Source organism: Colius striatus, chromosome 23 (assembly GCF_028858725.1).
Source record: "Colius striatus isolate bColStr4 chromosome 23, bColStr4.1.hap1, whole genome shotgun sequence".
Lineage (NCBI taxonomy): Eukaryota > Metazoa > Chordata > Aves > Coliiformes > Coliidae > Colius > Colius striatus.
Genome location: NC_084781.1, coordinates 1,984,089 through 2,008,773, shown reverse-complemented (window position 1 = coordinate 2,008,773; position 24,685 = coordinate 1,984,089). Strand labels below are relative to the sequence as shown.

The following is a 24,685-nucleotide window of genomic DNA, read 5'->3' as shown; positions in this document are numbered from 1 at the left end:
TAGGTGAATCTACACTTGTGCCTAGTCGTTTATTTACAAGAGCTTAATGTGTACAGGGAGTGGAATCATAAGCAATTGGCAGGGATCAGCCACTAAGCTTGCTCTCTTCAGTCTAAATGCTAGTCAGGACCATTAAGGGCTAACTTAACATATGAAAAGATTTCTTTTCATCTTCTGACTTAATGGACATAAGATGGAACATAAAAAGTTCCACTGGAACATGAGAGGAAAGTCCTTTGGTGCTGAGGTGAGGGAGCCCTGGCCCAGGCTGCCCAGGGAGGGTGTGGAGGCTCCTTCCATGGAGGTTTCCAACCCCACCTGGGCACACTCCTGTGCCCCCTGAGCCAGGAGAACCTGCTGTAGCAGGGGATTGGGCTGGATGAGCTCTGCAGAGCCCTTCCAACACCCTCCTCATTCTATGATTCTAATTAGGAATGTGTGAAAGTATTGTGGAGTCAGTAGCATCTGGATCTGAATGAAAGAAGGGAATGAAGCAAGGAAAAAAGACAAATCCTTAGAGCTCCAAGGAGAAACACATAACTCAGGGCAGAGCAAAAAACACAACAACAGATCCAGGGACAGAAGAGACCTGAAATAATGTCCTGCTTTCAAATGACATCTGCCAAATAAACACTGAGACTACTTCCCAGGCTTCTGCTTACATCCCTCCCTTGGCCTGATGGGAGGTGTGTTGTGTCCTTACCACCACAGTCTCTCCAGTTGTGCTGTCAGTGGTCAGGACAGCAGGGGTGGAACTGATGACAGCCGTTGCCAGCGGGGTGTGGATGGTGTTGGGGAGCTGAGCAAACTCCGGGTGCTTCTTGCGAATGTGCTGTACCATCTTTGTCTGCAGAGAGGTGCAAAAGGGGGGTTGGAAGATAGCCAGGAGCTCTGCTGCAGGCCAGCTCAAATGCTACAGCCCTGCAGAATGCAGCTTTTAGGTTCCCCCTCAGTAAGGTGGCATCAGGAGGCACAACATAGGGTGTGCTGTGGTCAGCAAGGAGGAAACAAGGATCACAAAGCTGCTGCTGATTAGACCTGTCTGATGCTGAAATATGGTTCCAAACATCCCCACCTGTAAGCTTTGTACTCCAACAGAGACCAAAATGCACCTTTTCTGCATTTACTTTCCCCACTGCTCTCCCTTGTCACTGTCAGTGAGCAGTTTGCAAGCTTCTCCTTTTGTGACCTCCTCAGGTAACATTTCCTTCCCTTCTTTCAAGCTCATGCCCTCTATTTAGGGAACCTTTTTGCCATAAAACAAGCAGGCTCTGCCTGTATTATCAGCATTCAGCATGAAACCAGCACTTTGGCTGGTTTCACAAGAGCTCAGCTTGCAGACTGACAGAGACTTTGGTGAAAGAGCATCCCCAGGGCTGTGTCCCAAAATCAACCCCATACCTTACTGCTGTACTGCTTGGAACAGTGAGGACAGCAGACTGGAGGGGTGGCTATGGTGCCTGTCAGCTGGGTGTGGGTGCTCAGCATGGGATCAGGCTCTCCTGGGCCTGCAGGACGCAGTTTCCGGATGCTTGGAGGTAGCTCAGCACCAGGATGGTTCTTCAGGATGTGTGCTTTGCGTTTACTGGCACTCTTGTACACCTGCAGGGGAAGCATTTGGGATGAAAATGGTGTCATCCTTGATCTGGAAGGTCTGCATGTTGCTTTAGACAGTATGTTTACTTAGATCCCCAACCAACTACAACATAATGCATGAAACATAATGTAATGGTTACACCTTCAGCCTGTAGAAGCAACTCCTTCCTGTGTGGCATGCAGAAGCCATTTCAGGACATATTTGGTGCATAAGAAGCAAAGGCAAAGGACTAAGAACAGAAATCCAAAGGCAGTGCAGAAGAAGCTTCAGGCTCCACTGACCACTGGGAATTATTGGCATGTCACTAAGCAAGCAGGTTGACCAAAGAAGAACAAAAGTGAAGAGACTGACTTTTAGAAGTGATACAGAAACCAAAAGAACTTAGTGTTCAGGAACTGACAGACAGGATACTCAGTGCTAGGTTACAAATGTGACACAGGACTAAGGGTGAGTGACTGCTGGATCACAGTATTGAAGTCTGTGATCCAAAGACAGGAGAAAAAGAGAACTGCAGTGTTCAAGCAGCATTCAGCTGCCTTGGCCTAAGTACATTTCATCTTAATATTTTTGGGACATTACTGTAGGAATGTTGCTGGCAAGCACCTCAAAAAAAAGCTACAAAGCTTGCCAGATGTTTCTATGCAGAGACAAATTGCTTGCATGCAGGTCAAAGACTTTGAGAGGCGACTTCTTTACACACCTTATCACAGTACTGACAGAAGTAATCTCTGTTGGGTTTGATGATGGGCAACGTGAGCTCTGGCACCTCTTCTATTTTCATATCTGGGTGTCTCTTTGATAAATGATTCACCTTAGGAGAAAGGAACACAGAGAATAAGACAACATATTACAGCTGGAAGCCAAGCAATTGCTTCTTCTCCTAGACATGGATGACAGCCAAACCAAAACTGTAGTAATTGCTAGGCAGCAGCACTGGAAGCATTTGCTGCTGCAAGGGTTATTGTGCATTCACAGCCAGATGCTCAAGGTAAACATGGTCTTGCTAGGTCTGATTTACAGCTTCTTTACACAAAATACATAAAATAGCTTGCTAGGACTCTCTTGCAGCTGAGAGTCCAGGGAAGCCTCTGCTAGCAGAGTTCACAACCCTCATGAAGTATTTGCAAATAAGAGGTCTTGCTGTGTAACACCCTTTACACAGTGGCAGTTACAGGGCATGGCCAGGAGAGGCCCCTGAAGAACTGGGAGAAACAAAAATAGGTAAGAATCAGGAAGACTGAGGCAGTAATATACTCATTTCATGTTCTGTTAACTGCATTACACATCAGTCAGCAATACTTAGTGTTTACTTAGTGGTACTTTTAGGGACAACTTTTTCAATGAGAGGGTTATTAAACATTGAAACAGGCTGCCCAGGGAGTCCCCAGCCCTGGAAGGATCCCAAAGCCGTGGAGCTGAGGTGCTGAGGGTGGGCTTGGCAGGGTGAGGGGAAAGAGTTAGACTCTAGGAGCTTAAAGGGCTTTTCTAATCAAAATGATTCTGTGATTGTAGGTGTTGAAATATGGTGGTGACAGCCAGACACACAGCACAGGCAGTGAAATAAAGGCACACCTTTGTGAAAGAGGTATGACACAGGGGTTTAAAAAGGAAACGAAATGAGATAGATAATCTCAACTGAGCTCTAAAACTCTCCCAGTTTCACAGCATCACAGCTGAGAGAGGAGTTAGAGCCCTCTGCCACTCACCAGCATCCCCCTGCGCCGGAAGCCCATCATGCAGAGCCGGCACTTGAACATGAAGCTCTCGTAGTCAGTGGAGGCTATTCGAGGCTTGAAGGTTTTTGAGCGGCTGATTCGATCAGCTTTCTTGGCCTCCCTCTCTGGGTTGTGCATCCTCTGCATGTGCTCTCGCAGTTTGTCCTTCCTCTAGAGAGATAACAGATCAGGGAGAAAAATCATCAGTACCGCTTATTGCCTTGTCTGCTGCAAGGAAAGGCCACAAGCTAAGTTAAGTTCAGAGATGTCTCTTTGGCTTTTCCTCTGCAGTGCTGCTGTGAGGTGCAGCTGCATGCTTGGTGTCAGGCAGAGCAGCTGGAACCTTTTGGGCTTCAAAACCAAGCTAAGGTTGCTCAGCCAAGCTAGTGCTAACTTAGGAGCCTCTGTGAGAATCAATCCTTCCACTCTGGCTCTTCTTTGAACTTATCTGATATGTTAGTGCTTAACTCTCTGTGTCTGAAGACTTGCAGCACATAACTCTTGAGTGAGGAGAAAAGACCCCATGTCCCACAATGGTACTGAAGCTACTGCCCAGAGGCAATGCAGCCTCTCTGGACATACACTGTCAGTGTGCATCTTCACCCAAAAGTATCCAGTCTCTCAGCATCCTACAAGAAGCTAAGTGACCGGGAGCAGGCTGCTGCCACCACAGTTTACCTGGCTCACAGTCTGCTCCATCTGTTCTGGTGGGACCTGGAAAGACATCTGGATGTCATGTGCTGACATGATGGATGCCACAAGCAGAAGCACCTCAGCCAGGAGTATTATTAGTCCACTGATATCAGCAAGAAGCTTTCTTAACTGAAGTCATAGAAGCAGTATGACTCAAGTACCTGGCAACTGAGCTGTATGACAACCCAATTGTTAGTAAATGGACATTTCCTTTCCTATATGATTAGAAATAAGATCTGATAGATGAGATACCCTGTTACAGCAGGGCATGCTGGGGTGGATCTTGCCCCTTGGCCATCAGAAATCAACGTCGTAGCTCACACACAACCCGTAGCAGTACATGCAAGTTCCTTGACTTTGGACAACATAAGCTTATCTGCTAGGAGGATAAAGAATGGTGTTTTCCTCTTGTATCAGGAATGATCCAGTCAAGAGCCACCTTACCTTGAACTGCTTGCCACAGGTGGAGCAGAGGAAGTCTTTGCGGTCTGAGTGTCGCAGCATATGGAGCCGCAGCTTGTCGGGCCGGCAGAAAGCCTTGTCACACTCTGTACACTGATAGATCTTCTCTGAGTGGAAGCTGCGAACGTGTTTCTTGACCTACAATTGTAGATGCCAGGGAAAGAAAAAGGAGAGGAGCACGTGGTGAAATGGGAAACTCAAAGTGAATAGGAAAAAGAGGGAAAAGGTTCTAAAAGTTGTCCATTCAGCTTTGCCTTAAAAAGTATCTTATTGCCAAGATGTCAGCTCCTCTAAGTTCTACAGAGCCACAGTGTCTTTACTATGCATCTGGATGGACAGTTTGATTTCCTGAAGACTCATTCTTGAGGCATCATCTGTTGCACAGCTGAGCACTTAATGGGCAGCAAAAGTTTTACTAAAGCATCCTCAGAGTTAACACTTGCACCTGAGGCTCGTCATCTTCATTTATAAGCAACCTCAACACAGGGACTAATTCTTTTTGATCAGAGACAATGAGCTTGCAATTACAACTGGCCAAGAAAAAGCCTTAGAGAAACATTTGCATGCAGCTCCTGAATGGCAACCACTTTGGGACTGCCTTTGAATCCTGCAAACATCTGGTGGGGTTTCTCCTTCCATCAATGAAGTAACTAATGAGGTTTGATGTTTGGGGTCAAAGCACTACTCAAGAAATGGATCTCTCATTAAATCTTTACACCATCTTCTAATAATTAGCTTGCTGTGTGAGCTGATCCAGGTGGGACCTGCTTTGGCAGGGGGGTTGGACTGGATGATCTCTAAAGGTCCCTTCCAATCCCCACCATTCTATGATCTTCATACATGGAACAACTTGTTACTTGTTCCACATAAAAGTAGGTGACTAGACTTTAATTATTCACACAGCACCAACATCTTCCATTTCCAAAAGAGATCTGAATAGATGGAAACAATGCTGTGGGACCTTCTTCTGACTTCATCAGTTTCATGGGCAAGTTTATGGGGAATTAGGCTGCAGTACAGCATTTCTGAACCATCAACATTTTCCCTTGTTCAGCATTTACAGAAGACAAAGGGGTTTTTTTTTGCACCAGTGAAATTACATCAGTTTGCCCCCATTCTTTCCTCTTTAGCCTGTCAGATAGTCTACCAGTTCCTATTACTTGACTTAAACTGGATTGATACATTTCAATTTCAAGTCAGGCAGCTCAGCAAGACAGATCAAGCTCTTCTTCCCTGGGAAGGAGAACGAAAGTCTCATTTTTAGCTTCCTGAATGTCGAAATAGAATCCTTAAATTCTATTAATGATCTTCTCCAAAGGCTCTGCACACTACACAAAGTAGTTACATTATTCACTACTCCAGTGCAGCCTCTCCTAAGCAGCGTGCAGAGGAGAAGAACAAAGTACCCAGCTGAAGCCCAGGGGGGAAATCAGGAAGCAGAGTATCCTGATGTGTTCTGGCACTTCTGCAAGGTATGCAAATGAGTTATCCTGACAAAAACAGCCAAAGGATTAAAGAGGTAAAACCTCTTCTGGTTTGGTTTGGTTTTAATTCAGGATTTTAACAACCAAAGGACAAGATGCACTTAAGTACATCCAGCAAGAGACAATTCCTTTCCATGCCATAGATCTGTACTGACTATCTCTGGGTTAGGCATTGTCTAGGGATAAGGGACCACCCATTCCAGCATAAAGTGCCTTCTAATGACAGACTGAAGCATCACATCTGATGATTTAGTGGAAAGAGCACTTCAGGGGCATAAAACATCTAGCAATGCCTGGTCACTCTTCTGTTTTAATTTGACTGACATGGAGTCCTTTATCTTGTGACAATGAACAGACACCCGGCATTGGGCGAGTGCAGAGATCTCTGTGAGGGCAGGAAGGGGCTGCAGAGGGCCCTGGCCAGGCTGCAGCTGTGGGCTGAGGGCAACAAGATGAGGCCAAGGTCTGGGTCCTGCCTTGGGGCCTCCCCAAGCCCAGGCACAGCCACAGGCTGGGGCAGAGCAGCTGGAAACTGCCCGGAGGAAAAGGGCCTGGGGGAGTTGGTGCCAGCGGCTGAACACGAGCCAGCAGCGTGCCCAGGGGGGCAAGGAGGCCAAGGGCATCCTGGCTGGGATCAGCAGTGGGGTGGCAGCAGGAGCAGGGCAGGGATTGTCCCCTGTGCTGGGCCCTGGGGAGGCTGCAGCTCCAGGGCTGTGTCAGTGCTGGGCCCCTCACTCACTGCCACAGGGACACTGAGGGGCTGCAGCGTGGCCAGAGCCGGGCACTGAGCTGGGGAAGGGGCTGGAGCACAAGGGTGCTGGGGAGGGGCTGAGGGAATGGGGGTGCTGAGCCTGGAGAAGAGGAGCCTGAGAGGATACAGGAGCATTCTTTGTCACATCCTGACAGGAGGCTGCAGTGAGCTGGGAGTCTATTTCATCTGAGTGACAGAACAAGAGGAAATGGGCTCAGGTTGCCCCAGGGGAGGTTGAGATTGGAACTAAGGAAGACCTGAGGGTTTGTCAGCCCCTGTGCCAGGCTGCCCAGGGAGCTGGGGGAGTGCCCAGCCCTGGAGGGATCCCAAAGCCACACAGATGAGGTGCTGAGGGCCGTGGGGTAGTGCTGGGCTGGGCAGGATGAGGGGAGAGCTGGGAACTCCAGGAGCTCTTTTCCAACCTAAATGATTCAATGACTACACAAGACAGGTACTGAACAAGTGCCAAGCAGAGTGCTTGCAGAGAGCCAGGAGGCAGAGTTTGACAGCAGCACAGCCTCACCTGGATGAAGTCTGGAAAGCGCTTTTTGCAGGTGGGGCAGGTGAAGCAGCCGTCGTTGACGTGAACGGCCACGTGATCCTTCAGCAGATCCAAGCGGTCGAAGGATTCGGGACAGAAGATGCAGGAATATGTTTTCTGGTCCATGTGGAACTTCATGTGGCTCTCGAGGGCACCACTGTTGATGAAGCCCTTGTTGCAGATGTCACAAGTCAGAGGGCAGTTCCCTTCCCGGCCGTGGAACCTCAAGTGCTGATCCAGTTTGTCCTTCTCCCGGAAGGCTTTGCCACACTGGAGGCATTTGAAAGGGCGAAAGGACTTTCGGATGAACAAGTGCTGAAGAGCTGCATTCTGAAAGAAACAAAGAGACCATAAGCTGTTATTATCAGGTACAGATTCCAAATCTTTTCAAGATGAAATACAGCAGGTGAATTCCCCAGACCTTTACAAAATCAGCTTCTGCACCAAAGGTCACCACGGATACGTGCAGCAGTGGTTTAGCGGTGCCTGGAGAACTTCTGGTGGAACACAGATGCTGGCCTAAGCCTTTTTGTTATTGTCAAAAAGAAGATTAAGAGCTTCATTCAAACACTACTGCAGGGGCAGAATGGCAGGGTTACAAGGTAAGGACTCGTGAGCAATTGGCCTGTCTTTGCCAGTTGGCATATATCTTGTGTGAGAGCCTGAGAATGAAGAAGAAAGGTGGAAGACAAACACACGTGTGCTAAATCAACAACTCAGATTCTCTGCTCTACTCAAAGGGCAGCTGATTATACCAAGTCAAACTTGAAATTGCTTTTCTTGGTATTGCAAGAAGCTTTAAGGACGTTGTGAACTGAGCACAATGCCTGTTGTGCAGACATTCACTTATAAATGGAATCTACTGGGCTGCCCTTTGCTGGTTTTCTCCACTCCTACTGTGCACAGCTTCTTTTCTCAGCACCTGCTTTGTTTTGCTGTGTGCTTTCCTTCAGTCTGCCTTGTCTGTAATATTTCATGATGGCTATCTCTTCCCTTTCCCCTTCAGACAGATGTTAGAGCCATACCAGTGCTGTCTGCAGAATCTACAGATGCTGCTGTAGAAAACAGGTAAGTGTGCTCTGTTCCTGCATTTCAGTATCGGAGGAGAACTTCTATGTTGCATAGCTGCAAAGCTCTAAGTCACTCACAGCTCTGCTGCATGAAATCCCACAGCACACTATCACCCATACTCTACTGAAAACACATTAAAATGGTGCCATTTCTCTGAAGAAGCCCAAGGAGTATTTAACTCTTCTCCAAAGTAAGATCTATACATGATCCCTTATTGATGTCTTTTCAGATGTTGCACACAGAATCTGCATCACAACAGAGAAATAGTGCTAGAGTATGGCTGGCCCCTATGCCTACACACATTCTATGTTACAGACTTCTCCAGGACATACATTCAAGACTTCTGCAAACACATTTCCCTGATTCCCTCTCCCCTTTTCTTGTCTGGGCTCACATTTGCCGTGTCCCTTGAAGAGTGTGCCAACAGCTGACACCCAAGAATGTAAAGCTTTCCTGCTGGAATGAGGGAACAGCTTGGGAATACTGTGAAATGCTGTGCTAGAGATGAAATTAGTGAACCTGAACAATCCTTTTCACCATCTGAACTGCAGAGGGAAACCTATGCTTTCATTCTGGAAGGAGGAACGTGAGAGCAAATGTTTTGCTGTAAAACAAAAGCTAACACTTTGGTAGAGGAGCTCCAAATGAGCCCTCCTATGAATTGGCATCAAACTCCATTTTCCATGTGAAGACAATAGGAAATACAGCAGATCTGCTTTAAGTCCAAGTTGGAAAGACAGACGTGGGCTGTGTAAAAATGCACGTGCTGCTGGGAGTCAGAAGTACATGATTTTCCTCTTAACTCCAGGGATATGCTGGTAAACCAAATAGTTGAAGAGAGGCATTTCAGGTTCTGAGCTCCACTATCACTGTGCACTGCTATTTGATCACTATCCTACTAGTGATCTGACTGGTAAGATGGCAGGCCAGACTCCTCTGTCGTGTAAACCAACATAGTCCTCTTGCTACCTCAAAGGCTACAGAAGGCTCAAGTGTTTTACTGCTCTTTGGTTAGATTAGCTATCAACTATAAAAACAGAAAAAGAGAACTAAGTGCTGTCTCATTAACTGATAACATTGATCCAGTGCAAACAATTGTGTAAACAGATCCTCCACAACTCTAAGATGGATGTTACAGCACTTCATGCAAGCACTATCACTCCTATAATAGTCACCTTAAATGTGCAATTCATTACTATGAAAAGAACTAGAAGAATGCAAATTATTATTCAGAAAACACTTAGTTCTGGGGCATTGGTTGCTTAAAGGACAACAGATGTGACAATTTACCAATGTGGGTCACTAAACAGAAGTTGGACAAAAACAAACACAGAAGGCAATGTTGTTACGTACCACTCAGATACAGCAAAACCCCAACCAAACAGGAAAAGCCAAACCAAACCTACCTGCAGCTCCAGCTGAGCAGGCAGCATTGAGGGAGAGAAAAATACTGGTGTTATGCAAGGGACTTCAAAACAGAAGCCTTGGCTTCTGCAGGTCACTACGAGGGCCAGCTCTTCTAACTAGAGGTTACTCTTTACTTAGGCAAAAGTCCTTTGAGGTTTTTGCCTCAGGAAACACTAAGCAGACCTTCAAAGTTTACCCTCCACTTCATAACTGCCCAAGGGGAGTTAAAGGGCAAAGATAAAAACCACAAGATAATCTTGAAGGTGTTTTGTGACCTTCCCTGTGTTGATTCACAATGATGTAATGTGCACTGCAGAGCCACAGTGTGAGAATGAAATGCTTTCAGCAGAAGGGAGTAATTAGGGCAGGATGACAACAAGGCAAGGATTAGAAGAGTGAAAGAGTTAAGGAGTAGGGACTTCTGTTTTTTGACTGTTTGTCATTTGTTATACAACCAGTTGCATTTCTTTTGGCATAAGGAAGTGGCTGTGCTTTCCAAACCCTATCCCTATCCCTGCCAGTTCCTTCCTCTGGGTACAGCAGTCACCTACACAAAGGACATTTTAGGACCAGGTCTGTATGCATGAAGTGGAAATGCAGATGTTTCTGGGATCAGCCCACAGACATTCTGGATGCTGCCCAACACAGAATTAAAGACAAATATTCATTTTGGCTGTGGACCACAACACTCCTCTAATTTGTTACAAGAGTATCTTAAAGGCTGAGTGTCTCTCTCTTCAACATTAAGGACAGGATTGCTATATTTGAGGGCTGATCTCCAAAGAATCTCCACAGGCTCTAAAGCAGAGACTGAAAAATGAGCTGATCCTACTAGGACTTGAACTCTGGGGCATCAGAGATCAGTGCTTCCTGCTAGAATGGACAACACTCAGAGCATCACTGCCTTAAAGCTTAGAAAAGTTGAAGCAATTCCCAAAGAATTATTGGTTTCAAAAATTAAATCCTATATTGGAAGGAATAAAAAGGAAGAGCTAGAGCTACAGACATCTGAATGATGATTTGGAGGAGTGGAGACTTTCTATCTGTCCTTTGGAAGCAAATGATGTACTACACATGTTTGCTTGCTTAGAATATGAAGTGCATGTTACTGTAAGAAGGTGCTGTGAACAGTTGGAAGTGCTAGAGCTTGCTGTGGTTTTTCAGTCCTTAAAAATATAATGCTGGCTAGTTTACTCTCAAGTTCTCATTGCTCACAGTCTGATGTAGTAGGGAAAGGTGCTAAGCAATCATCCACCTGCCATTGTGCCAGTGCCTCTAACTTAAAACATCTTCCATGGGAAGTTAGGGAGATTTGGAGATAGAAGCATGTCACCAAAGGCTAAACCACCACTGCAGACCTCTTAGTTGTCATCCAATTGTGATCAATTTCTAGAGAACAACAGCTAAGTCACAAGATGAAGAAGCAACTTGAGATTTTCTGTCTCTTCCCCCCTCCCCCTTATATTTACTCTTTAAGAAGTTCTTCAGTTCACACCTTGGGTTCAATAATTCAGGGAAACAGGTAATGCTTTCTCTTCCCATCACATCCAAGCCTCAGGTTTCTACCAAGAAAACTGTGGCATATGCTAAGTAGAAAATACCCATGCTCTTTATGGTCAAAACCTCAGCATCTGTCTTTGTGCTCTGCTATCCATCCTTCAATGCATTCAGTAAAAATCCCCCAAACTTTTTAACCCAGGAAAAGTCAACCTACTGGTAGACACTTGTCAAAGACTGCAAGCATTTGATATGGTTAAAAGTTTTGCAGTCTTAATGTGCCTCAGCCAGATTCCTCTTGCAAGACATGCTGCTGCATTTATGGGGCAACACAACTGTCTCACATACATATTGCTATAAACTGAGAGCAAAATGTGGCCCAACATCTTTCTAGATGTAAGAGTTCCTCCTTTTTGATCCTTTCTCATCCCCTAAAAACAAAGTCTTACCCCAATTGCTGCTGTTTCTTTCTGTAATCAAAATTTTACACACAGAGAAGAAAGGGAAAAGATTTTAGGCTAAATACACCAATTGCAGTTACACAGCTTGAAGGATTATTTGCTTGAATCATTTCCCTCCCACACATAAGTAGAGAAAAAACCAGCTCACCCCGCTGACACAAAGCTCAGGCTCAAATTGTTTGCTGTTGGTATACAAAGCTCTTAGCACAGGTTTTAATCTCACAAAAGCAGGCTGGTTTTTCTACCCCAAGAAAGGATCTTATCACTAAACATCATCAGCACAAACTAAGTGGATCTAAACTGAGGTCGTGGTTTCTTTTTTGCAACTATTTGCAAGAAGAGAGCTGGGAGAGACACAGATGGTGCCGTGAACAAGTCCTTAGTCTGTGCCACGGTGCCATGATTCAGCTGCCTGTTTGAAGCACTCCTGCTTGCCAGCTCAGATGGATTGTGTTTGTAGGAAAAAAAATGACTGTGCTGAAATTGAATCAGCTCCAGCTGGTGATCAGTTCTCCTTCCCTAATATCATGAGGTATTAGTTCTTTACATGAGATGTTGCCTTCCTCTCGGTGCAAAGGAAATCGCTGGGAACGAGATGCTTTAATCAGGATTTGGAACTGGATACGACAGTGAGAGAAAAGAGACCAGCTGGTCCTGGCAGGCACATCCAACATTCTCTGGGTTACAGCACATGGAGAGGAAGGGTGAGAGAAGATGTGATCTGCTGTCCTCTTGGCTTACCCTGATACGCTTCGCTCGCCTCATGTCATCTGCTGTCATAGTGCTCTGCGCAGGCACCGCGCTCTCGTCGTGCTGCGGTGGGATCTGGAGAGGGTGGTTCTCAGCCTGCTGCTGCTCCAGTGCTGACTGTGTCTCTGATGGCACTGGAGTCTGCTCCTGCTGTTCCAACCCATTCAGTGCAGCTTGTCTGGCCTCATCAAACTGCCCCTTGCTGGAAAAATGCAGCAAGTCCTGAAATCGCAAATCATACAACCGGTGATTATTCCCCCCACCCACTGAGAAACGCTTTGATAACACTCAGCAGACAACAAGATTTCTCCATATAGGCTATAACCAAAGTTTGTCTGTGCTAATGCTTTCCTACTGTCTTCTACTGATGCTCTCAGCAGACCACCTCCACACAGAGCTGCAGGTAGTGACTCTCAGACATCGTGTTGTTTCATCAGACACAGACCATCAGTTAACAGCCGAGCAAGTAATTCTGTACTCATGACTTAATGCTTTCACCAACGACCTCAGAGCAATTTAATGACCAAAGTGACTAGTACAGAACAGGAACAGCAGAGAATCTCTGTCTTGCTGAAATTGTTGGCACCTCAAAACATTCTCATGCATTGTTATGCAGTGTCTTCTCCTTTCTAACAAACTCTCTGGAGTGCTGAACTGGAGAGTGACAAACGAGATGATTATACTGTGTGCACCGTGTGTTTTGCTATCCAGTTTCCAAGCTCTGCATATTCTCATCTACCCAGCTGCATATATCACTTACATTTACCACACAAAGCTGTTTTCCTCTCTTTTTGCATTAGCATAAAAGAGGGAGAGTGTTGAGAGCAGGAAGCACATGCCAAAAATTTAGATTCAATAACTCCTCTGGGATGGAATCCTCTTGTATTACAAAAGAGAGAAACATAGATTCTTACTTGACACACACTCAGGCACTCTCACTTAAAGCAACTTAAAAACACAAGCAAGGAAACAGAGTGACAAGAGTGTATCAGCTCAAAGCTGGCACTGTCAAAGCACAAAAGCAAGTGTGGGAGAAGCAAAATAGAGAGGTGCTAGAAAGAGTGCAGCTGTTAGAGTGGATGCTCACCAGAGACACTTGGGAGAGCAAAACATCAGCCAAATGTCCAGTCCTGGAATAGGTGGCAAGTTTCCACACTTGCTGACACTAAACTGGGCTCCCAGGACCCTGAGTCTCAAGTTCTAAGGCAGATGAACTTGTGCCTAGTCATTAGTGAGGTGGGCAGATCTCCAAAGGCCTGGGACAGATCTCCAAAGGCATGGCTCTGCTGACTGTATAGACACAAGTGAGCTGGCTCTGGCCATGCTCTGAGCTGGCAGGATGGGAGCCACATCCAGTCCAGAGGCTGTTCAGACACATGAGCATGGGACTGCACCCAGTAAGCCCTTTGAGTTTGGGAGCAGCATTATGCTTACTTGTCTAAATGGAGCTAACTTGTGTCATGTCAGCTTGCAAAGAGGGTGATCTCACAACTCTGGGCTTAATGCAACATTTAGAACAATGCTGCACACTCAAGAAAACTACCAGCAGGCATTCCTAGGCAACATACACGTTCCTCCCTCCGAGTCAGCACTGAACTGTGACCCAGTGAGATGCCAAAGGAGAATTAACCACTCCAGATACCAGCTTGCAGCTAAGTCATAAAACAGAGCCCCTGATACCTTCTGACACCCTTCATAAAAGGACTTGGTAGTAACCTAAGCACAGTCAGCATCAGAGAGGATTTAGTATGTTACTTAAATGCATCATCTTAGGTCTCTGCAGAATATAATCAACAGCCACAAGCAAAATCCCATTTTGCAAGAAGCATGCTTGCAGGATACCCTTTTGTTAATATTAAAACATCATAAAGAATCATAGCTCAAAGTGATTTAATTTTACCAGCAACAGTTATATGAGCAGGCTCTGACCTCCCATTCCAGAAAGGACAAACACAAACCTAAAATTCCCATTACACTTTTACTGTCTAAATTACTTCTGTGATGCTGCTTGAATACTGCAATAACCAATCTCACTGATAAGTGCTTTGGGATGAAAGTTGCTGTAGAAATGCAAGTGCTTTTGCAGGGGTTTTTTTAATAGAAGGAAAGTAATGTGCTCCCCTGGCAGAGAACCACAGCCAGGAAACTAAGAATTATTTGGTTGTAAGTCTAAAGCATAGCCTTAATTTGCACTGGTGCCTCAGATTCTTTTCAAGACAAGAGTTTTCATCCCATGTGATCCTTTTTTTTTTTCCTCCTCTCCATCCCCCAAAATATACCTGTGTCCCTTCTTCACATTTTTCCCCATTTTCACTGGTTACTTCCATCCTCATGAATTTGGGAGGGCGGCCCGGGCGTCTGCCTGGTCCAAACCTCCTCTTGCCTCTCCCACGACCCCGGCCTCTGGCTCTGCAGGTTAGAGACAAAACCAAACAAAAGATGCATTTAGAACCTCTGCTGATTTGATACAGTCTCTCTCAGCATCACTATTCACCCATAAATAACAAAATCTGAAGAAATTCTGGCAGGGGAGAGAAAAAAAAGAGTAGTGGCTGGTATCTGTTTTGTGCTTTATGAGAAACCAAAGTGCTGAACACATGACAATTTAGTTCAGTAATTGCAAGACCAAGAGGACTGCTGGCTTCTAGCAAAGCCTCTGCCATGGCAACTCTCCTACTTCCAGTGTACACTGTGCTGGAAAACATTTTAAGCTAGATAGAACAAGTGCTTAAGGAAACCAGTTTGGAACCTGAAGCCTAACACCTCTCCCTAAAAAGGCACTTAGCTATTGATGTCAGGTAGTAGACTGAAGGTGCCAACTTTCTGTGTCAAAAAAATCCCAGCCCCAAAACACAGTCCCTTGCTAAGTTGCAGGAAAAAGAAGGCACCAATGTCTTCTGCTTTCTGATGGATTTAATGGGTCAGGATAAACTATCCTGCTAGCCCAATGAGGAGTCAAAGCACTACGAGACTTATTTGTCAAGCTCTGTGTTTGCATATACCTGAGAAGCATCAGCTTTCTATATGAACTGGTACTGAAGGACTGAAATAAGTAACTGGTGAAAAACCAGAAGCAAACCAAAGCCATTGTACCAGTCTCAATAGGGTATTTTATTTCCCTCAATCTACTTCTTCCACCATGAACTTCCTGGTGTCATATTCTTACCTCCCCGTGCTAAGCCATTCTCTCGTGGATAGCCAAGTTGACCAGTAAGATTTGTAGGGCAAAGACCTTCCCTTCTGCAAGTTTAGGGAAGCACCATAGTGACACACAGAGAAAGCTAAAGCTTTCAGTACCTGCTGAAGAAGTCCAGCTTCTCATCGTGGGAGTTGAGGTGCTGCTGGAGCTGCTCTGAGCTCATGAAGCGACGGTTGCACTCGTAACACGGCCAGTTCTTCTCCTGCTCTCTGAGAACTACGTTCAGTTGGAAATGTCAAGAGCAGCATTTGTCACAAATAGTTAAACTCATTTTCCCCCAACTCCCCCAGCCTTTCTGCCATTGTGGGCCATATTTTCTCCCTGAAGGTTACACAGACTGCAGGATACCCAGCACCCATCCACTGAGCTTTGCTTTTATCCCTTCTGCACTGTGGCACGACTACAGCTCCTCACAGAAAGGTGGCTGGGGACAATTCACATGGGCTATAAACACTGCTTAAAAAATCAGGGAGGTTTTGAAGTTTACCCTTCTAGGGATGAGCAGCTACAGGATTGTGTCTCTGACACAAGAGAAGTCTCTTAATCTACAGCAGTGGCACATCAGTTTGACACAGAGTCAACGTTAGGCATCAAGTAGAGAAACATACCTCTTTCCAGCAGCAACCCAATGCTTCCCAGAAACTGAGGCCAAAGCTTAAGTTATGGTAATGAAGGCATGAAAGGAGTTAGTAGAAACATCCCAATAACACAGTCTAGATCTGGTTTAACTTTTCTTAACCTAGCAGGAATTTGGGAGCACTATACAGGTGAAGACTTGAAACTCAGCAGCACAACACTCAGCCACCAACACACTAGAAAAACTGAGAGCAGGAAAGCCCAAATTACCCTTCCTTTCCTCTTCAGATATGTCATGGATCTTCTGGTTCACAAACTCTGCGTAAGAGGCAGCATACCACACCTGCAGCAAGAATACAAAACACAACACAACACTTTTTGGTGGAACCAGAACTAAAAGGGAATTCATTTGGGAATAGGTTTTAAGTGCCTCAGCCACTGACTCTTATTGCTTCTTTCATCTTCAATAATAAAGCCTGTTGAGATCAATGTCCCCATTGAGGAACAGGAAAAAAAGCTTTGCTCAGAAAGCACAGCCATTTAATTTGCAGGTATAGCCTCCTCTTGTGAATGTTAATCTCACACATGGCTACCAGTAGCTCTAAAGGAAATAAGATTGATCTCTTTAGACCTGAGTGTATGATTGTAAAGGATGGATGGCAGCAGAGTACTCTTATTTGTTGTACCAAGAGGAATGGAAAGGTACTTAACTAAGGGGGTTTCCTGTTTCTTTCCTGCTCTCTTGACACAGAAAACAGGCAGCTCTATCCACAGAGACTCATTTCAAATGTTTCTCAACTTCTGAATGATTGGAGTAATATGGTCCTGGCTTCCCAAAACAAAGATCTGCCAGGCTGAAGCATGATGTACCCACTTTCACTATACAGGGGATTTAGGGAGCCTTCAGCAGAGAGAGCCACAGGAGGCAGAAAGACAAAGTTTATTAGAGCCTAAAATTAGATTAGTGGAGAATTCTTGCATCAATTCTCATTTTACCTTAATGTTTGATTAAAAAGGCTCAATGTTAGAAGAGATCTCTTTAAGAAGGCATAAAGAGATTTTTTTCAGCATGAAAAATCTGGGCAAGTTTAAACTTGTAGTGGGCTGCAGGCGTTTTCACAGCAGTGGAGGGAGGCACTTCCAACTCCTTCAAAGACTCACTAGCAGGTAGGTGCTACTTGGCAGGAATCTCACTAGCTGGACAAAGAAAGCCTGGAGCTTCTAGATTACTCACCTGTCATGCAATACAGAAGTTCAACTTGAACTGACTGATCCTTCTAGTTCGATCTTAGGACAAAATTTATATGAATGCCCTACATCTACTTGGGAAGGAAACAACATTACAGAGCCTAGGTATTAAATTATCAAAGCAATTTTACCCCAAAAGACACCGTTAACACATAAAGCAAGAAAAATGGTGCTTCTGCAGACAAGTCTGTACAGTTTTAATTAAACTCTGATTTCAAATTGATTTAAAAAGTGTCGAGAAAATGATGTTTGGATACATTTAAAATGGATTAACAAGGTTTCCAGTGATTCAGCTTAAATAAATTAAGGACTGATTTCAGAGGAACCAGAAAGAATCCTGCTCTTAAAAATCAGTACCAAGAGTAGATGCAGGCTTTTGCCCTGGTTTAGCTAAGGGTGTTTAAAACCTTTCTTGTGGTTAACTCAAGCTTTTATGCAAGGCAGGGTTTGAAGAACAACAAACAACTTCCTGACATCAAAGGATATTTTTGCTTGCCCCCAGTTCCACCAAAGGTGTTGAAAACTAAAGGCATCTCAGCCAGCCACTCTGCTTTCAGCTCAGAGTAACCAATACATTTTTTAGAGGCAACAAAAAGTAACTCCCAGGGAAGTCACAACATCCTTTAGCATTTTCCCCATGCAAAGTTTCAATAGTTCTAGGCAACTCAGGTCAAGTGAGAGACCATATTCACACTTAAGGCATCAGAAAACAAGCCAAGGGCACACAGGACTAAGTGGAAAGGGCATCCTAGAACTAAAAAGGATAAGTAATGCATGACAGTGATAGACTAATCATTTACATACTCTTTTACTCTTCACCTGATCTAGGTGAACCTGCTTCTGCAGGGGGGTTGGACTAGATGATCTCTAAAGGTCCCTTCCAACCCCTCCCATTCTATGATTTTAAGCTTCTTCATTTTACACCTGAGCCAAAGCTCATTTCAAAGCAAATTGGTGTCTAACTGCTTATTGACCCCAGTGACATTTGATTCAGGCCATCACATGCTTTATTAGAGGGGAAAAAAACCCCCCACACTCAACTACTTACAGCAATCATTTCTGGCACTTGAAGATGCACTTAAGCAGCAATTGTATGACTTGATTTCATCAGGAATAGAAACAAAAACCAACAAGGAAACACAAGTAATGCCATACCTTGAGTTCCTGCTTGGGCTCCACGTTTTTAATGGTTGTGTAATAAATATGGTGACCGTACTGATAAGCCACCAGGTTCTGCTCCAAATGGTTTTGAGCTGGACGTACAAACATCATCCAGTTACAGAGAGCCTCGCTAGAAAGTTCAAACCACAGGTCCTCTTGCAAATCTCTGTCTTTTCTGTCACCCTTATCAAGAGAAACCTGTAGCAAAAGCCAATTACATGTGACTGTAACTGCCTGGCAGTGGGTTCATAAGAATTTGAATTGCTAGAAAAGGAGATAAACTACTGTGCCCATGCAAATTTTACATCAAGACAACAATGAAAGCAGAGCTGATTTTCTCTTTGCCTACTTAAAAACAGGTAGAGATTTCACTAGGGGGACACGGTGGACCTTTCCATGGCTTTCAAGGGCAAGAAGCATTCATTGAAAGGGTCATGCACAGTACTTGGTGTGTAGCTGTGAGGCACAGGAAGCTGTGGCTTCAGCAGGCTTCAGCTGTAAAATGTTTCTGACTGGCAGACCCTCTTCTCCTTTCATTTCCTATCTCATGACATTGCTTCAAATGTCTCTTCAGCTGAACCTGCCTGTGGTTGCAACTTCCCTTTCAGACACTGACCATCAGGAACCAGTGCTCCCAAGTCTGTGGACATTTCCTAAGACTGTGGACCTAATCTCCAGCAAATAAAGGACCAATTCTTATAGTGAAACCACTAAATAAATGGATGGCAGCCAAATTCATTATGCCTTGGCATGAGGACAAGGAGAGAAACCTTTTCCCTACATCTTGTGGGGAGGAGGAGAGAAAGGGGAAGAAAAACACTTTTTAACCAAAGTTACAGCATGACACAAAACAATGGCTGCAAAACATTCTCAGATGGGGCTGCTATTTTTATGCCCAGATGCTGCTTCAGCCCATGTGAGACTGATTCACAGCATTCCACTTAATGCATCCTGTACATCGTAACACCAGAATATCCACCACAGTCATTGTATCTCCCTGAATGGCAGAGCAGATTTCAAGTCAAAGCACACATCCTTACCTTCAAATGGATGTAGCAGTCTTTGAGTTCAGTTTGTCTAACCAGGGGTCCTTCCACGGGTCCAAACTGGGTGCGTTTTGGGATACGTCTTTTGGAGAACACACCTCCCAAAAACCTGTCTATGTAGAGCACCAAGGGGAGGCTGGCTCTGGCCCTGGTCAGCACAGGCCTGTTTGGGATGGGATGCAGAGGGCCGTGTTTTGGACACACAGAGGGATGGGCATTGTTACACTCTTCACACCCTGCAACACAAAGTCAGAGAGGACAAGGCTGTCAGGCAGACACTCACGCAGCAGCTCAGAAGAGACAGCCTTATCTCTCTCTAAACATCTTGGGCTATTTATTCCAATAGTCTGTCTACATTTTAAAAGATGAGAGGGCAGCCCTCCTGCAAAATGAAGAACAAAGCAGCTCAGACTCCACCTAAGGCAGAAGCTTATCCTTTCAGTAAGGCAGCTTAGTGTGAGCCTACAACTCTGGATATAAAGGGGTTTACTTATTACTGACAAAATCTGAATGGTTGTTGGCTCCATTTACTAAGAGGGAAGAGAAAGAAAAAAGAGGAGTTAACACACTACATCCTTACATAAATCACTGGGATCAAAGGGTCGAGGTGGATCTGGATCCCATTCATCCATATCAGTGTCTTCCCCATCCTCATCCTCATCTTCATCCTCATCATCTTCCTCTTTTGTTTCCATGCTTCCCATTTGATTCTGCAGAGGTGCTAAAGGGTCAGAACCATCCACTGCCTCCATAGGAGGTAACACCTGGTTATGCACCGGTAATGATGCCTGAGGAGAGAATTCACAAACAATTAAAAACTGATTCATGAAGGAAAAACATTCTTACAAAGACAAGCAATGAAGGTTCTACCCTTTCAGCTTCCTTTGGTAATGGAAAGAAGGACAAGGGAAAAGTGAAGTGACATGACAAATGATTGCTGAGGGATGTTTTGCATCGCTGCTGCTGACAGCCTCACTCAGGACAGCTCTGTGTCACTACCTAGCTCTGCTCTGTCAAGGACTCGCTTCTCCCCAGAAGAAAATGGTATCAGAGAAGTTCTGGAACCTCACAGAAGGTGTGAAATAAAAGTCCAGGCTCTGAGGAGATTATCCAGAGCCTAAGGATATATTTTAACTTCTGTACAAATGAGAGAATCCTGCACTTCAGCATGTGATCTTTTCTCTCCTATCACACAATCAAACACACAATCCCCAGAGCACACACACAGAGAGATCAATAGGGATGAGATAACACGGGGACTAGATACAAACCATGGAGGACAGTTGCATTGTATTCTTTCACTAAAGTTTATCCTTACAAAAGAAAAAAGAGAGACAAAAAAATAATTGATATGCACTGCACAGAGTATTCTGTCACCCATGAGGTTTCCCAAGTAGAGAACAAGAAATATCACACGCTGTAAAGTTGTCTTGAAAGCCTGGCAAAGAGATCCTGTGGATGCTGGTCCTATGTGACAGTCTGCATTATACCTTCTGTTAACTTTGCTTTTCAAGGCTGGTTATTTTTTCAGGGGGCTGCTCAAGACAGAACAATCTGTAGAACAGGTTTTTCTGTATATTAAATACATGATCTCTCCTAAAAAAATAAACCCCACACGTTCCATGGTGAGACTATGAAAGACAGTACAAATCTGCACTACAGCTCTCTCTCTCTCTCTCTCCCATCTCCTCCCAAATCACTCAGACAATGTTTTCACCACCTGAGACAATGGAGCAATGAAATCAGTGTTACTTGTAACATTTAAAAGGAAAGGGTGCCTGGCAACTTACTCTATCTGCTTGTGGACCCTGCTCCAGAGCCATTTGCTGGGGGGATTCGGCAACGTTGCCGAGCACGGACAGGTTGGTGGGATTCATGCTCTGAGCAGCAGCAGGCAAGAGCACAGTTACCTAAAAATTATAGGCACTCATTTTAGCACTGCAGCATTTCCATCAGTCACTTAGAACGGGCAGTGCCCTGCATGCAAAGCTCCCTGGAGCCCTAACACTGGGTCAAAAACTGCGGCAATGCAATCATTTCTTTTATTATCCTTTTCCTTATGAGGGATGGTGGATAAAACCTGCAGATCCAGGGACACAGGGAAAGGCTTCAAAACTCAGCTGAGGTTTTGGAACTTCTACATTTCCTGTCTCCCACTTTTGGCTTTAAATTGAGGTCCCATCCAGCCTGGGTTCAAACTGCACTAAAACTCTTTAGCTGTTGGTAAACCCAGTAATTTGGGGTCTTTTCCTCTTCTACCTCCAGATTTATTGGTTTTCTGTAAGGGAAAAGGTAAAGAAGGAAAAAGCAGCATCTCCTCTTTTTGCCTTTCTTCCTCTCCAGCAAACCAAGATAGAAGCAACATGGTGTAATGACCTCGTTGAAAATCCCAGCACTCAAATGAGAGCATTCCAAATTATTTGGGGATTTCACGTTCTTTGGTTGCACTGTCCATTTTTGATGCTTTTCATACTCATTTCTCTGTGCAATAACAAGAAAATTCATGCCTGTTGCCATCCTGCTCCCACCCACTCAGTGATAAAACAAAGAATTAAGATCCTAGGAATCACCTTTCCTGTCTTGTGTGTCCTGCTTTATCTATACAGGAACTTGCACCATTATCTCGCATGACTTTTCATCCTTCTCTACAGATGCCATCATGTGGCTCCTAGTTTGTGCCTCTGACTATTAAGCAGCTTTTATGCTAAAATTAAAGCCTCTGCCCCTCTGCAGAGTGCTTAATAAATATCAGATAAATCTGAGAGCAGCAAATTGTGCCAACAGCAAAACAGCAGACAAGAAAATCCGTAACATAAGCAGATAGTCTTAAAACTTCCAAGTCTAGTGGCTTTGTTTAAAGAGATATTAAGAGAAAGTTACAAAATAGCTTAAAAGCTACAGCAAAGAGACTTCAGGGAATGGTACAACTGAGTAGGAAACTGCCAAGCTGACAGCTGAACCAAGCTGCCTGCTATTGATATTTTTGATGCCAAGTGGCAACAGCAAAGGCATCATTATTCCATGGCATCCCTCCAGGTCTGCCAGCCATGAGAGGTTCACACAACCCCGTGTATGTTTGTACCTCATATTAGCATTTCACACTACTAATCACATACCCTTATACTCTCATTTCCATGTCAGACACTGCAAGGAATACAGGCATTGTTTTTACATAACTTTTCAATTCCTTTCTCAAAGGACATTTGCCTTTGAAAGACAAGAGGAGCTTTGATTATTAGTTTAACATTTGTTGTCACTTGGAAATGCTGATGTAAAAAACACCTGCAAAGGCAGGAGCTGCCACAAGGAGGGATGAAGCATCCACAAGCAGATGAACATCTCTGCTGGGATTGCTGTCACAGACTGTGTTGGAAGGGAGGACAGGCTGAGGACACTCCAAGTGCTCATGCCCTTGAGACACACTGTGGGATAGTAAAGAGCACACCACCTATGCTGTCAGTGTCATTTGCACTGCACATGTACATCAGCTCTATTGCTAATTTATTGGTAAAAATGACAAGCAAACAGGACTTTTTGGCTGCTTAATGCAAGGAAACTGATGTGGCAAAAAATTCAGAATGACACTGCAAACATCTTCAGAGAACTGGAAGAAAACAAGTAACACCTTTACTGTGTCACTCATACCATTTCCTACCTGGGCTTCAACAGTTTAGAAGGTCTTTTGGCAAGAAGAAAATTTCAGAGCACATTGAACCCTTCACTCTGCCCCAGTACTGTCAATAAATACTCATTTTAGTGATGGTATTAGTAATGATCCAAACCTAACATCTCCATTTACTTATGCCATTAAAGACTCACAGCAGGAATGATTTTATAACTCTACAACAAGCAGAGAATTTGAACTAGAGACCTAGATCTGAAAGTAGCTATAACTGATTATCACAGCAGAGTCTCCAAAGATACCAGTGAAAGTTAACAATAAAACCCTCCCACACCACCCCTAACAAAGCAGGTCCACCTAGATTAGGTCACACAGGAATGTGTCCAGGTGGGTTTGGAAACCTCTAGAGAAGGAGCCTCCACACCCTCCCTGGGCAGCCTGGGCCAGGGCTCCCTCACTTTCCCAGTAAAATTAAGTTCATGTGAACTTTGTAGCAAATCTAGAATTTGATGCAAAGCTTCTGTTCCTTGAGAACCTTTTCTGGACCTGGAAGCATTTGGGTCAGAATGACACATTATAAGCAAGTCAGCCACGTCAGCCTGCTGGCTTATTTGAAAGACTTTTCATGAGATGTGGGGCAGTAAAATAGTGTTTGTATTGAAGATGAATTAAAAGTAATAAACTCCAACTCTTTTCACTTTTACTGTCATTCACATAGAAGCCAGCCAAGGTAACAGTGGCTCATTCTTGTAAGCTTTTTGTTCTTGTTCCCTGAGAGGACAGCACCTGACTGAAGATACCTGTTTGACAGATGCAGAGATAGCTTATTATGCTCTAGCCCCACAACAACGTCCCTTTACCCTCAGTAACAGTTCCCTTACAGTTTCAGGCCCAAGATAAAGAATGTCTTACCTGTTGGGTGGTGGCATCCTGTTGGACGTAAGCCACTTGGGACGGATCTGTAAACAGAGTCTAGACAAAGTGAAAAAGGTTTATCAAACTGGCCTTGGGGTTGTTTACTCCCAACTCACAGAAAAAAAAAATGACCCTGTCACCCAGAAGAGATCCACATTTCATCTTGATAACTTCTAATGTACCTATTACCACAGCAGAGTAATTCAACTCACCCATGTGGACCTACGTGCATAGGGACTGAACAAAAATTAGGTAGTGCTCCAACTGTTATGTGGCACTTCTCATCTATATCACTAAAGTGCTTCACAGGATTCTTTTCCCCTTTTTTAAATACAGAAATATCTTTATCAATTGGTGATTTAATACATTCTATACAATGAAATTCAAGGACTGGATGCAAGCTAAGTAATGCTTGAGGGCAGGACAAAAGATGACTATTGGCTTATCTTTCTTCAAATTCACAAGAGAGCTCCTCAAAACAAAGCATGC

At 44.5% G+C, this 24,685-nt stretch overlaps 1 protein-coding gene across 7 annotated transcripts in view; it reads right to left on the bottom strand.

The window, feature by feature from the left end:
- Positions 1-24,685, bottom strand: part of PRDM10 (PR/SET domain 10) — a 44,267-nt gene that overhangs the window by 7,120 nt on the left and 12,462 nt on the right. For 5 of the 7 annotated variants that reach the window (XM_062014089.1, XM_062014088.1, XM_062014093.1 and 2 more), the window contains exons 4-18: positions 24,194-24,253; positions 21,450-21,569; positions 20,240-20,447; positions 19,654-19,895; positions 18,608-18,811; positions 16,475-16,547; positions 15,727-15,844; positions 14,709-14,838; positions 12,421-12,651; positions 7,226-7,573; positions 4,450-4,605; positions 3,304-3,483; positions 2,298-2,408; positions 1,402-1,602; positions 704-847 (exon numbers count right to left, since the gene is read on the bottom strand). In XM_062014089.1, the coding sequence (XP_061870073.1) occupies positions 704-847; positions 1,402-1,602; positions 2,298-2,408; positions 3,304-3,483; positions 4,450-4,605; positions 7,226-7,573; positions 12,421-12,651; positions 14,709-14,838; positions 15,727-15,844; positions 16,475-16,547; positions 18,608-18,811; positions 19,654-19,895; positions 20,240-20,447; positions 21,450-21,569; positions 24,194-24,253 (2,526 nt within the window). The remainder of the gene's footprint in view (positions 1-703; positions 848-1,401; positions 1,603-2,297; positions 2,409-3,303; positions 3,484-4,449; positions 4,606-7,225; positions 7,574-12,420; positions 12,652-14,708; positions 14,839-15,726; positions 15,845-16,474; positions 16,548-18,607; positions 18,812-19,653; positions 19,896-20,239; positions 20,448-21,449; positions 21,570-24,193; positions 24,254-24,685) is intronic. The other 2 variants (XM_062014095.1, XM_062014094.1) reach the window with 2 other exon arrangements.